Genomic DNA, 11975 nt, shown 5'->3' on the forward strand with positions numbered 1-11975 from the left:
TCTCATCTATCTATATTTGTTGGTCAAGTGAAAATTTTGACCATCTACTTCTGTTAGTTATTTTATCCTTGGAGGATTGAATAATCAATACTAATGCATACTTTGTTTTTCTCAAAATCTCAAAGTAGTATCTTATTCACCTTGCAAGATCCTCATTAGCAAAATCTTAGTTTTAGCATATAAATGAACAAAATACACTAGTGTCTAGTTGTCATGTAGTTTGTCATACACGAATTAAACTCTACCAATTTATACTGCCAATTGGACTTCATTTTAATTTCCTTTCTCTCCCAAGCTAAACCATTGAGGTAGAATAAAACTTAAATTAATGTTGGAAGACACCTCTACTGTACATGCACACCCCTAATTTAATCCTAGTTGTTGAAGAACAGGAACAGGAATCCCTAATTATTTGTCTTATTCAGCTTGCAAGATTTTTACTAGCTACAACTTAGCACATGTAGCATCAGAATAAGCATGCAATAGTTTTTCACCATAACTTTTGACTTCTTTCTTACCCCTCAGTACTAGTGCATGTGCATCTAGCAATCCTAGTGCTAGCGCGGCTGCTAATGCAACTGCTGATTTATCAAGAGAAACTAATAGAACAACAATGGCAACCCTTTTTGGTGCAGGTCCTGCCGGTGTGGAGGGAACCTGAACCTGGACCTTCGATTTTTTTGGTGCTGCAAGTGTTTTCAGGTGTTTGTTGAACCAAAACTGGGTATGCTTGAATGTTGTGTGATTCTTGAACTTGGACAAGTTGATAGCTTTGTTCTGCTACACAAATTTTTGTTGCTTGCTGTGGAACTATTGTTTGATTCTGGAGCAGAGTATCTGAGACTATATGTTATTAGGTTGAATCTGAGATGAACTATTAATTGTTTGAATTCTGTTGTATTCTGATTGTATCTATTATTAGTTAAACCTGAGATGGTATCTGTTATTAGTTTTGAATCTGAGATGGTATGAGAAATTGGATTGAATTTGCTTGGCTCAAACTTAATGGGCTTGTTTAGTGGGCTTTGATCTGATAGTTTGTTAACAAAATAGGCCAGTTTTGAAATAAGCCTGGTTCTGAAATGGGCCTATTTTAAAATAGGCCAGTTCTGAAAAAAAAATAATGGGCTGCCATTAAAAAATTAATGGGCCGTCAAAATAATAATGGGCCGTTTTAAAAAATAATGGGCCGTTTAAAAATATTTGCTAACATTAGCTGCCATGTTATTAGTGACACGTCATCACACACATGTCAATGACCATGTCACCTGCCATATTGGCTGCCTTGTGGCAACCATCTGTGACGTTTAATTTCATCATAAAGGTTGGGCTTGGGGTGGACTACATGAGTCCAAAAGCGTTTTATGACGGTTAAAAAACGTCATAGATTGTGTTGATCCGTGACAATTTTGGAGAAAACGTCGATAGATTTAATCTATTACGCTCAATAGATGACGATAAGTAGAATCGTCACAGATAAATTTCTGTGACGAATCTTCAGTGATCCATGACGAATTTTTTTATCATAGATTAAATAGATTCTTGTAGTGCCGGTTTGTTTGTTTGTAGGGATTGCTCCAGTTGGAAACTTGTGAATGGAAAGTTGTGACTGTAAATTGAGATGTATTTAAATTGTAATGATTTGTTAACTTTGGAATTTGGGAATAATTTTTGTGGATTTTGGGACCAACGCATGGATTTGGAAATAATTTCTGTGGATTTGGGAAAAACTTCAACATGTGCTGACGGAGGTGGACGGAGCGCCGTCGCTCCATCAAATTTTTTTAGCCATGGCCAGTATATTGATGCAGGTAGATGATACAACGTAGCCGCCTGTGCAAATTCATTTTCGCAGGCAGCTACCTTACGAAAACCACCAGCGCAAATACCATATTATCACTACCCTTTGATCTCTGGTGGTGCCATTAGCCGCTTGTGAAAACCTATTTTGGCTATCATGAAAAATCGTTTTTTATAGTGATAACTCAAACAACAATTAAATAAAGTTGGTGTCAATTGATTTCCAAGTATAAACTTATAACTTTTAAGGATACAAAGGTGGGAACCATGGAGACGCCTGAAACAATGAGGCATGGAGCACTTATGAGGCCTCCTACGTCGTAGTGCGCGCGCGCGCCCACACACACATATATAAGTATAAGGCCGAGTTTAGTTTCAAACTTTTTCTTCAAACTTCCAACTTTTTCATCACATCAATGCTTTCCTACACACACAAACTTCCAACTTTTTCATCATATCGTTCCAATTTCAACCAAACTTTCCTCCACACCCTAACTAGTGTGTGACGCGACTGGCACAGCCTTCAAAGGGGTAGCAAGCACGTTAGCAGTGGCAAACTTCTCAGTCATGTCCATGTCATCAGGCGACATGCCGTCCGGAAGCCGCCACTCGAACGCGTGCAGCAGGGACGCCAGTATGAAGGGCACGGCGCGCTCTGCCAGTGGCAGGCCGGGGCACAACCTCCTGCCGGACCCGAACGGGATGTACTCGTAGTCTTTCCCTCGCAATTCCAGCGGAGGTGATGAGGACTCCTCCTTGTGCAAGAAGCGCTCCGGTAGGAATTGGTCGGGGCTCTCCCACGCCGCCGGGTCGCGCATGATCGCCCACGCGTTGAAGATCACCGTGGTGCCCTTGGGCACGGCGTAGCCACCGATCTCGACGCCGTCCTGCACCGCCAGGTGAGGGACCAGTATCGAGCCCACGGGGTGCAGCCGCATCGCCTCCTTGAACACGCACTGGAGGTACGTGAGGCTCGCCGCGTCGCCCTCGTCGAAGCTCTCCCTGCCGCCGAGCGCGTCCGTCACCTCCGCCCGCACCTTGGCCATCACGCGGGGATTGCGAAGCAGCTCGGCCATCGCCCACTCCACGGTGGTCGTCATCGTGTCGGCGCCAGCCGCAAAGACGTCGAACAGAAGGTACGTGATGTGGTAGCGTGGGATCTTGCCGGCGGAGGCGAGGCTGATGAGCGCGTCCAGGAAGTCGCCGTGCCGCTGCTTGTCAGGGTGGTCACGGGTTTCGGCCATGCGGCGATCGATTATGTCGTCCAACAACCCGAAAACGATGCCAAGATGGCTGCCCGTTTGTCGACGCAAGCCCTGCAGGTCGAGCTGCCGGAGGAAAGGGAAAAAGTCGGACACGTTGGGGCCCGCGACGGTTGCGATGATGTCCTCTATCAGCCCGCGTAGCCCGCGCGCCGACTCCGAGCGCACGTCAGCCATGTCCATGGAGAAGAAGGAGGTGGATATGAGGTTGAGCACGCCGTTGTGCACGACCTCGCGGACACACATCTCCTCCCCGGCGACCGTGCGGATGTAGCCGACGATATCCCGCACCTTGCGCTCGCGGATGCCGCGCAGCGCCGCGAGGGCTCTAGGGGAGAAGATGTGCGTCGCGTGGATGCCCCGCAGGTTCTTCCACTGCGGATCGGAGCTCGGCGAGAACACGATGGACCGCTCGGAGAAGCCGTTCGCGCGGAAGGCGTCCGGGACCGGCCGCGCGGCGAGCCGCTGGTCGTGCTTCGTGTAGGCCTCCCTCGCGGCCTCGGCCGACGACACGACCACGGCCGTGGTGAGGCCTAGCTTCAGCGTCATGACAGGGCCATGGACGCGCGCCAGTTTCGCGAGGGTTTGGTGGAAGATGCCGCCAAGGCAGAGTAGGTTGCCGATGAGCGGGAGTGGCGTTGGCCCCGGCGGCAATGCTAGTGATCTGCCGCCGCTCGCGTGGCGCCGTCTCAGGATGGTGAGGTACAACAAGAGCGACATGCAGGTGGCCACCGCTGTCATCCATAGCTCGCTCTTCAGCTTCTCCATTGGTCGATGACTATTTAATTTCCTGCTGGCTGGTGTACGTTCTTGGTTGCCGCGTTCGTGCCTGCGGGCCTCCGCATTTATACAGGGCATGCAGGAATATATTGTATTAATTAATTTGCAGCTGTTGAATATATTTATTTCCTAGCTTTACTAATTAAAACAAGCATTGTCTTTGTTCTTTCTACCTTACGGGACTAACACACTACTTGAGAAACCATCTTTGCTAGGTTAGACAAAAATCACATTAACCCCGGTTCGAATAGGAACCGGAACTAAAAAGATCTTTAACCCCGGTTCTAAACCGGCACGATACTTTATGAATTTTAGTCATGGTTCAAAAGGTGGTTAGGCCGTATCAGACCCCCTGCTATCTTTAGTCCCGGTTGTTGGACCAAAATTCAAAAGAAAAACTGCAGCCCGCACATCTCCCCTCGTGCTATCTCCTCGGTAACCGGTGCCTCTCCACTCTCTTCTTATCCCTACGCTTCTTATCCCTTCTCATCCCTTAGCGCTTCTTACTAGCGCCCTTCCCCTCTCCTCTCGATTTTCTCTCCTTCCTCTCTTCTTTCTTGGCGTTGGGCACGCGGTGGCAGGCGGCGGCGGACGGTGGTGCGCGGCGGAGCGCCAAAGCCGTGGAGGGCGGGAGCGAGCAGCAGCAGCGGCGGCAGTGACGGCCCACGCGGCGGTGGAGGGAGGTGGCGGCCCCGAGCGGCGACGGCGAGGCGGTGGATGCGGTGGGCAACCGGGAGGAGGTGGCGGTGGGAGGGGAGGAGGCGGGCGCGCCGGGAGGATGTGGCCGGCGGTGGCGCACACGGAGGAGAGGTGGCAAGCAGCGGGCAATCCGGAGGCGACGACTTGACGATGATTTTGGGATGATTTTGGGGATAATTTTGTGATGTAAATTTGTAGGTGATTTTTACATGTTTTTTGAATCTGTGGATGATTTTGGGATGTAAATTTGTGGATGATTTCTAGATGTTTCTATGAAGTTGCAGATGAATATGTGATGTCAATTTGCTGATGATTTTGTCTGTGTGATTGATGTTTTTGTCTGTGTGGTTGAGTTCGGTGCGAAATCAATATGAAAGTAGCAAAAAAAATAAAAAAGAAAAGAAAAGAAAAAAAGAAGAAGAGTTAATTGCATATTGGACCGGCTTTCTTTACCATGGTCGCAGCTTGGACTAGGAACAAGCTATTATTTTCACTTTGGGCTAATAATTTTTACAAAATGTTACACTTAGGACCTAGTGTTCTTCTTCCAACTCTGCTTCCTCACTCTCTCTACCTTCAGTTTGAGATTCACATACCTGGCTAGTTGGTTTTAGTAGAGATAGAGCTCAAGCTCCACCAGTACAGTCATGCTCGAGCTCTACTCAGCCTTCGCTGCCCCTGCCACATTCATTCGTGCTCAAGATTTAATGTGCAGCGTTGATTAAGTGCCCTAGCTCCAATTAAGCTAGTGCTGCCATGGATGAACTTGGGCTAGAATGGGACCTATTGACTAGTTGGTGGAGCAGAAGTGTGGAGTGATAATATATCGTGTTAGAATTTCCCACCGTGCCACCGTGATTCATTGGCTATGTGCTTGAGCTCAAGCTGGAGCTCTGCCGTGTGCCGTGTTGAGCTCAAGACGGAGACTACCACACACTCAAGCTCAGGCGCTGACGTAGGTCAAGCATGTAGATGGAACCTGAGGAAGTGTGGTGAGCTCGAACCAAAACAGGGAAGAGAAGAGAAGAGGGGGAGATCTAGAGGAAGAAGAAGACTGGTTCAATATGAAAATTTTTGCAAAGATTTCTGGTTCAAACTGAAAAGAATGTCCTACCTCTAGTCCAACTTGCAACAATGGTCAATAAAAGTGGCCCAGGATGCAATTTACTCAAAACAAAACGCGTCACGTGACACTTTTATTTTTACACCCGGTGGACTCAAGATGGTTCTTTAGTCCCGGATATTTTAACCGGGACTAAAAATCGTCATCTTTAGTCCCGGATTCTCCCTCCCGGTTCGCTACATGGGAGTAAAGGGGTTGTGAACCGGGAGAGATGTGGGGTTCTCCAGTAGTGACATGACACACGGGAACATCTTGGCTGATAAATTCGCATGTGTGCCCGAGACTTGCGTATGTATGTTTCGGTGTTCGATGTTGATGCATTTCGTGCCGGCTTGATCGATGTTGAGTAAATGGATACGGAATATTAATTATAGTCAAGGGAGGAGTACTACTAGACCACGGTATCCCGCTAAACGGGATAGATTATGATGAGTTAATAACGACTCATTGCCGCCACTAACCACGCCCATGTGTCCTCACGCGTCCGCATCGCTCTCCCAAACCCCTCACGTGTTCGTTGCGCTCCTCCGCATGTCCATGTGCTCGTATTAGTTCCCCATGCAACTTGTGAGTAAAGATCATTTAAAGATAAAGAGATAAATGTGCATGGGTGAAAAAAGTGCTACTAACCCCATGCATGCATGGCAGTGAGTAAGAAAATATCATTATGAGGTTGGATCGTCCAATAGTTTACACGAGGCAGAGCGATTTCTCTCGAGCACTACTATAAAACTCATTTTCGGCGTCGTAGGGGATCGATTTTCATAGGTGGACATGTAATTCGGAGCCAAAACCCCGCCAGCAAAAAAAAGTACCCAGGGTGGAGGGGGCGGTCCGCTTGCGAAGATTGATCTTTGCAAGCGGACCATATAAGTGTCGCCTGCGAAGATCGATCTTCGCAAGCGGCAGACGTCATGCGCCTGTGAAGATCGATCTTCGCAGGCGACGCTTATATGGTCCACCTGCGAAGATCAATCTTCGCAGGCGACGCTTATATGGCCCGCCTGAAAAGATGCTCCTATATAGTCTTCTTCCTCTCCGAGCCCTGTTCATTCTCCCCGAAGTTTCTCTCTCCTAAAGTGACTTAAATATAGGGGGGAGGTTTTGAACTTCAAATCTTCGGGGGATTTTTCTACGGTACTTAGATCTACTCATTTCCACACTAGGTATGCAACTTTTTAAGCTTTTAGACCTTAATTTGTGATGGATTTATGCATGCAAAATTGTGAAGGAAGAGCTCCATGTTTTTTAATTTTATTTCTTTTGATATATTGATGTTAGATGTATGTGTAATACTTGATGCCTCTTATTGTAGTGGTTTAATGTGGTAACATAAATTCTCTTTTTTTTTATTTTTGCTATCACATCCACCTCCTAGTTCTAGATCTAGATCTTGTCATATATAGAGAATAAAATTTTTAATGTCTATTTATTCGGTGTAATAAAAAATAGTTATAGCTTAAGCTTGGGATTTCTCACCCCTATCTTTCTCACTTGTTTGTTTGAGGGCGCTACGTCGACATCCGGACACTTGTGCTAGATGATATTGATGTACACCATATGGAAGTAGTATACGTTTTTTCAAAGTCTTTACGTTGAAAACATTGAAGAAAAATAAACCAGCATGAGGCTGTCGATCGTCTGTTATCAAATCCTCACGGAGCGGACGCGGACGTTCCGACTTTAATTAACGAGAAAGGAAAAAAATTGCGGTCCGTCCGCATCCACGTATCATCCAATTGAATCCCAGAGGCTCTAGTAGGATTGAAGTAATTACCTGATGATAGATCGATCAGTCCGGGGCACATGTAATCCGAGCCAAATGCCGATTTCAATATTGATGGCGTTGTATCTTAATTTTCTCCTTCATGCAGCAGCTAGCGACTAGGAAAAGTAGTTGTGTCATTCTCGGGAGTATCTTCTGGTCTCGAGCATGCGTCTACACAAGGTACACAGGCCAGTTTCTGGTCGGCTCAGCTATCGCTGATAAGAAGTAGTAACAAAATACCTTACTATATTTTGTTACATGCAAAATTTATATGCTATTATCTGCTATTTAAAAGCTAAGGTTCCAAAATAGTCAAAGATAAAAAAAAAACCCAAAGAAAAAGATAACTTTATACTCCCTCCGTTACGAAATGTTTGACACCGTTGACTTTCTAGCACATGTTTGACCGTTCGTCTTATTTAAAAACTTTTGTGAAATATGTAAAATTATATGCCTACATAAAAATATATTTAACAATGAATCAAATGATAGAAAAAGAATTAATAATTACTTATTTTTTTTAAATAAGACGAACGGTCAAACATGTGCTAAAAAGTCAACGGCGTCGAACATTTCGAAACGGAGGGAGTACTTGTTTTCAAATTTTAATTTTACGAAAATGATTCTATACTGTATGCTGGTGTAGGCAAAAAGCACAACCAGCGTGCACGACATTTCTTCTCTCCCAGTCTCTGGTAGCTTTTGGCTATTGCTGGTGTGTGAGTGTGACACGAGCAAATAACCACTGTATCAACGAGACCTAGACCGATCATGCTAATTTCTAGCGGGAAAAGCACGAGGGAGGACAATTAATAGACTTCGTATCATCCAAATTTCCTTGGTGAAGAAAAGAGGCCACTACTTTATTTCAGCTACTTAATTTGTCTTTTTAGGTGGTCATTTCTGCTACTGTACTACTGGAGTACTCCCTCCGTCCCTTAATATAAGCGATTTTGACATTTTGCTTACACAGTTTAACCATTCGTCTTATTATTAAAAAATTTTAGAATTATTATTTATTTTTTTTACTTACTTTATTATCTAAATTACTTTAAGCACAACTTTTTGTTTTTTATATTTGCACAATTTTTTTAATAAGACGAGTGGTCAAACAATGCAATGCAAGTAAAATATCAAAATCCCTTGTATTATGGGACTGAGGGAGTAGTATTTTCACACACGAAGGGGATTGTGCCAACACGCGTCACACTGCTTAAATGATTTTTAGCAAGTTATGCAGACATTTTAAAATAATAATATAGTGATCAGTTTTAAATTTGAGCCCCATTCACAATTGAAGATTAGACAACCGTGAAATGTCAGTTTGGAACTTTGGCTTTGGCTGCTGATGACTTCTGCACCTCTCAATCCAATTACCAGGACGAACTTAAGTAACTTGATAGGTAGGTAATTAATCCGTTCAGACAGTTGTCAAGTTATGCTCCCTTATGTTTCTTCTTTTGTTGTTTTACCATAATTATTCATTATTACTTCTCCTATATGGCTTTAACTTAGACAAATTGGCAAAAAGAAAAAAAAAAGGACAGGTGGGTGAAAGACAACAGACTAGATCAGCTACAATACGCACGCCAGAAGCTAACATATTGCTATTTCTCTGCTGCTGCTTCCATATCCCCTCCTGAAATGTCCGATGCTCGCATCTCGTGGTCTAAAACAGCTTTGTTGACATCTGTTGTTGACGATTTCTTTGATGTTGGAGGATCAAAAGAAGAACAAGAAAACCTCCTAGCATTAATGGAGAAGTACGTACAAATCCTCATTCCTTGATCCAGTGTATCTTGTCTGATCTTTCTCAATCAATGAGCTAATTCGTTGTGCAAATGGTTGTCATAGGTGGGATAAGCCTCATCAACAAGAGTTCTATACTCTGAAGATGTAAAACTACTGTTTCAGGCTCTCTATACTACAGTAAACGAGATTGGCGCAAAGGCTTCTGCATTACAAGGCCATGATATTACCAAGTACTTGCTAGAAACAGTGAGTCTCCAATGTGCGATTTCTTGAATTCTTTTGTTGCAATGTTGTTGCTATTAACAAGTTGATGTTCAAATTGCAGTGGCTAGATATATTGAGATGCTACTTTGTAATAATTAGTTGTAACTCTTTTTGAGTAGAGGCCGGGATATTATATTTTATTATTAAAAAAAGATATATTGAGGTGTATGATAGACTGAGGCAGAATGGCAGAGGAGCCAATATGTGCCAAAGTTCGAAGAATACATGGAGTGTGGTGTGACCTCACTCACGCATGGAGCTACAGTGATCTCGGGAATGTTTTTTATCGGAGTAAAGCTCACGGACGACATAATCAAACATCAAGAATACAACGAAATATTTAGGCTGGTGGGCACTTGCGGCCGTCTCCTGAATGACATTCGAGGCATTGAGGTACTTTCTCTCATATTTTTCAAAATTTTATTAGAAGATAGAGTACATTCTCATCTAATAAACTGCATCTTTTTTTATAAATAACAGCAAGCAATTTTATCAGAAAATTACATTCTTATCTAGCTCCCTGCCCATGTCTGGACCCAACAAGCTAAAGTTCTAATGCACTGATTACATATAAAAGTTATTTTTTTAAAAAAAAGTACTTACCTGTTACTTTTATAAATAGTAATTAGCCGCTGCCTTGATTGAAAGCGGTTAATTTTGACGAAGTTTTGCTGCAAATTATTTGCTGCAGAGGGAGGCGATGGACGGGAAATTGACAAATGGTGTTTCACTACTTGCTCGTGAAAGTGGTGGTTGCATGTCCATACAAGAGGCTAAAATGGAAGCGCAGAAGCGCGTAGACAGGGGCGGATCCAGGAAAAAATAGTAGTGGGGGCTGAACAAATTACGCCAGCATAAATCGAAACATGTCTCACATGTAAATTGGCTAAATGTCAGTTCAAGGTACACATTGAATTAATGATATGTCGAGAATTTTGTCCATACCAAACCAATATCGAATAGATAACGTGTCACACCCAATCGTCTATTATTCTTCATGAGTAGTAATTTATACAAAGAAAAGGGCAAATTAACGAATAATCGAAACATACTTATTTTGGATTCAAATAATTTAGAGATTTAGGGAGGAATGGAGGCATAGAGCATACCACTAATTTCTGTTGAGGTACTAACATCTGACGCGCTTTCATATCTTCAAATTGTTGGATGATTTTTTCATCCGATTGAAAAAACCCTGACTTGGGTTTCTTTGGCTAACTTAAACACTCATTACTGGATGGAGGATCACTTTACTGGATGGAGGATCACTGCCATTTGTGTTGCTTAAACTAAAATAATACGTGAGCAATGTTCTTTTTGACATGTTGACAATCTAAAAATGTATAGAAAATAATTATAAGTTTCAAGCACAAGTGCACAACCTCATTAAGACACAATTTTAGACTATCTATTAGTATTAGAGGTTACTAGTTTACCGATTTCTAACTTCAAATCTTCAATCACAGTCACAGTAGGCTGCGACTGCGTCGTTGACTCGTTGCTGCCTTGCCGGCCACTGTGCCGCTGACCTGCTGCCTGCCTGCCTCGGCGCCTTGCGCCCTCGCGGCACCTCGCTAGCGAGCGGCTCGCCACCTTCCCGGCGGCGTGGCGGCGCAGGCGCTGGAGTGCTGGACCACCGCCTCCGCTTGGCCTGCCTCCTGTCTGGCCCATCGCCGGCTCACTGGACGCCGCCACGGTGCCGCCTGCTTGCCGCTCGGCGCTCGCCAGCTTGCAGCTCACCGGAGGTCGCCACCTGCTCCGGGCATGCACTGGACCACCGGGGCACCGCCTGGCACACCTCCCGTCTGGCCCCTCGCCGGCCGCCGCCGCCTGCTCGGCCGCCGCCCGCCGCCCGCGCCTATTCGCCTAGGGTTAGGGATTTAGGAGAGGAGGAGGTGGCCAGTGGGATTGGGGAATTGGGGAGGCGGGAGGCCGGGAGGGGGAGTAGCCAAATGGGCCGGCTGGAATCTGCCACCGTGGGCCTTTGCTTGGAGTGGGCTAGACAAAACTTGAAGACTGCGCTCGTGGTCGTGGGCTGCTCTTCGAAACAAGCCCAAATCGCGAAATAACATCGTCTTCAACCTCCAGCCTTCCCTCCAGCCAACCTGACGAAGCTCCAGCCACCACATCTCGTGAAAAATTTTAGTGGGGCTTAGGGGGGTCTCCATGGACCCTGGGGCGGTAGTGGGGTCTCAAGACCCCCCCCCCCCCCCCCCCGCCCCCATGGCAAATCCGCCCCTGCGCGTAGACACTGCTAGGAGGAAGCTGTTCAAGTTGGTCCTTAGGGAGGGCGCTATTCCAAGGCCATGCAAGCAGTTATTCTGGAAGATGTGCAAGAATCTTCACTTGCTTTACTATTCCCATACCTTACCGTACGGAATCAGGATATAATCCCTCCGTTTTTTAATAGATAACGCCATTGACTTTTTCTCACATGTTTGACCATTCGTCTTATATTCAAAAATTTTATGCAAATGCATAAGATATAAATCACACTTAAAGTACTATGAATGATAAAACAACTCAT

General features: G+C 45.0%; 1 protein-coding gene and 1 pseudogene across 1 annotated transcript; one reads left to right on the forward strand and one right to left on the reverse strand.

Moving 5' to 3' along the window:
• Positions 1 to 1998: 1998 nt before the first annotated feature.
• On the reverse strand, positions 1999 to 3986 carry LOC4329730 (oryzalexin E synthase-like). Its single transcript, NM_001416689.1, has one exon. It carries the CDS (start codon positions 3828 to 3830, stop codon positions 2292 to 2294), a length of 1539 nt encoding a protein of 512 aa, NP_001403618.1. The 5' UTR covers positions 3831 to 3986; the 3' UTR covers positions 1999 to 2291.
• A 3611-nt stretch (positions 3987 to 7597) lies between these two features.
• On the forward strand, positions 7598 to 11839 carry LOC107277146 (ent-cassa-12,15-diene synthase-like; annotated as a pseudogene).
• Positions 11840 to 11975: the final 136 nt, after the last annotated feature.

This window comes from Oryza sativa, chromosome 2, assembly GCF_034140825.1.
Source record: "Oryza sativa Japonica Group chromosome 2, ASM3414082v1".
Taxonomy (NCBI): domain Eukaryota; kingdom Viridiplantae; phylum Streptophyta; class Magnoliopsida; order Poales; family Poaceae; genus Oryza; species Oryza sativa.

What these genes read in the sequence shown, in the direction of transcription:
- LOC4329730 (NM_001416689.1), bottom strand. Translation starts at nt 3,830, where the DNA reads ATGGAGAAGCTGAAGAGCGAGCTATGGATGACAGCGGTGGCCACCTGC.